This window comes from Propithecus coquereli, unplaced genomic scaffold (assembly GCF_000956105.1).
Source record: "Propithecus coquereli isolate 6110/MARCELLA unplaced genomic scaffold, Pcoq_1.0 Scaffold46, whole genome shotgun sequence".
Taxonomy (NCBI): Eukaryota; Metazoa; Chordata; class Mammalia; order Primates; family Indriidae; genus Propithecus; species Propithecus coquereli.
The window spans coordinates 4,938,468-4,940,834 of record NW_012150396.1 but is presented as its reverse complement, the minus strand read 5'-3'; the positions used below and the strand labels follow the sequence as shown (position 1 = coordinate 4,940,834).

The following is a 2,367-nucleotide window of genomic DNA, read 5'->3' as shown; positions in this document are numbered from 1 at the left end:
TAACAATAAAACAGAAAAATTATAACAATGTCCTGTAATAAAAATTACGTGGGTTTATTTTTTAATATTTGCTGTATGTGATTTTTCCTGAATGTCTTTGATTTTACCACCCTAACCCTTAATATTCTCTGCAAAAGAAGGGAAAACACTTTTCTGATAAAATTTTTTTACATCATCTTTTGTTTTATTACAGTCAATAAATACACTTTTATATATGAAATCATTATAGGATTCACATTTAAGGCACTAAATCTCCAAAGCGAAGGGCCCTATTATACTTTGCTCTCTAATTTCTTTTTTCTTTTCTTTTTCCCTCCGTGCTGCGGTAGTGCACTGCGCTCTTGGATTTCAAACACTAGAACATGAGAAGCAAAACTACCGACTTAATTTTGAATTTGCAAGTTTACATTTAGTAGAATAATTAAGTACGTTCAGAAATCTCAAGTAAGAAATTAATAGGCCAGAGGCCGAACTAATAATCCTGACGTGGTTTGGTTACCACTTGGTTTATTCTTGTTATTAATTTACCTTTTTGTCTACAAATCTAAGCTGAGTGACAGTTCCGGCTTTAGAGCACAATGGAGCTAACGGACGAGACACATCCGCTCACTCTCTGTGACTCTGGACGTGTATCTTGCTCTAAACTGCTAATCGTTCACGTCTTGAGCCTCTTGCTGAGCAGGGCATGTTTGTCTGTGCACGCACCGTTTCTCTTCCTGCTGGAACTTTCTCTGGAGTCAGCGTCGCCACTGAGCAATTCCAGGTGTGCTTCCTTCGGCACCTGCAGGACAGGCACAAACCCACCTCTGAACCAGCCTGCCTCCACAGGACTGACTTAACGGACCACCAACCAACAAAAAACACAGAAAAGCAAGGCAAAACCATACTGCTTGTTCCTCCTAACCGCCTTATTAGTATCTTCAGTAGACACCTGAAATGTGATGTCAACATAAAATCTGGGACTCGGGTCAAGGTGTCATAGGAATGTGTGACAACTTGCTAACTCCAAAGTGGGATTTCCCTTGTTCTTTTTTTTTTTTTTTTTGCAAGATGCTTTTCAACGTTTGGAGAACTAGTTTTTATACAGTTGTGATTCTGTCTTAGACTTGGGAAGCTACTCTCGAAATCAGATGCTAGCTGACTCCTGTAATTGGTCTGTGCTGTTCGAGGACACAGAAGCCACCCTGTTGGCAGATGATCCGCTCCCACTCAAATAGCCCGAGGTTTTCCAATCACAAAAAAGATTCTGCTGACTGGCCTGGCTGTGCGGGCCGGCTCCAGGCACTGAATGTTCCTTTATGCATCTAAGTCATGAACAAACAACAAATTATGCAGCAAAGCCTCTCGAGTTTTCGTCTTTCTGTTCCCTGACCCGGGGTGCTCTTTCTCACACCGCAGGCAGTGCGAGGGGAGAGTGGAAAAGCCCTCGCTGGAAGCACATCAAATGCAGGAACTAGGCCACTGGGTGCCGGATGGTTCCCAGGCCCTGCTGCCTTTTGAGGGTAGTGTTAAGTTCATTTCAGAACTGACGCTGGTGCTTTGGGGCCACGTGGAAGAGCAGCGTGTGGGAGCCACAGGCGGCCCCCAGAGCGCACGGGAAGGGGCTCGGGCCGTGGCTATCATCTCTCCATGTCGAAGGCCCTCTTTGCAGGCCTGAGGGTTGGTTTTTGTTTTTGTTTCTCATACGGGAATGATCCTGTAAGAATGGGTCTTTGGCTTTATTCCTCTGAAGCGATGACACATGCTTTGGAAATCTAATTGTGCACTCAGCAGTGCCACAGGAAGCACACCTGAGCACACCCCGGTTTTGCTCTAATGGTCCCCGTGCAATTGTTTGTAAAGATTTGCATTCCTTTTCCTTAAATTCCCAAAGTTTTAAACTTTCCCTCTACAAATAAAGTAGCCGACCCTTACCTCTGTTTTGCATGGAGTATTCTCAGAAATCACACTTGCAGTTTTGGCTCCCAGGGCTTCTTCTAGAACTAAATCAAGGAAGATATAATGGAGAAGACAGAATAACATAAATATCTTTGAAAAAAACCTTTTTGGTATCTATATGGATACATTAAATGAAGAATAGAGAGGTAAATGTCATGTGTTTAAAAAGTATCGCTATTAAAATTGCTTTTAGCCCGGGCGCGGTGGCTCACGCCTGTAATCCCAGCACTCTGGGAGGCCGAGGCGGGAGGATCATTTGAGCTCAGGAGTTCAAGACCAGCCTCAGTAAGAGTGAGACCCCGTCTCTACTAAAAACAGAAAAATTAACCGGGTGTGGTAGCGCATGCCTGTAGTCCCAGCTCCTGGGGAGACCGAGGAAGGAGGATCGCTTGAGCCCAAGAGTTTGGGGTTGCTGGGAGCTATGAGGAC

At 44.4% G+C, this 2,367-nt stretch overlaps 1 protein-coding gene across 1 annotated transcript in view; it reads right to left on the bottom strand.

Moving 5' to 3' along the window:
* Positions 1 to 168: 168 nt before the first annotated feature.
* Positions 169 to 2,367, bottom strand: part of ETNPPL (ethanolamine-phosphate phospho-lyase) — a 43,862-nt gene continuing 41,663 nt past the window's right edge. The window contains exons 11-12 of the mRNA XM_012655083.1: positions 1,915 to 2,052; positions 169 to 781 (exon numbers count right to left, since the gene is read on the bottom strand). Of these exons, the coding sequence (XP_012510537.1) occupies positions 656 to 781; positions 1,915 to 2,052 (264 nt within the window). The 3' untranslated portion in view covers positions 169 to 655. The remainder of the gene's footprint in view (positions 782 to 1,914; positions 2,053 to 2,367) is intronic.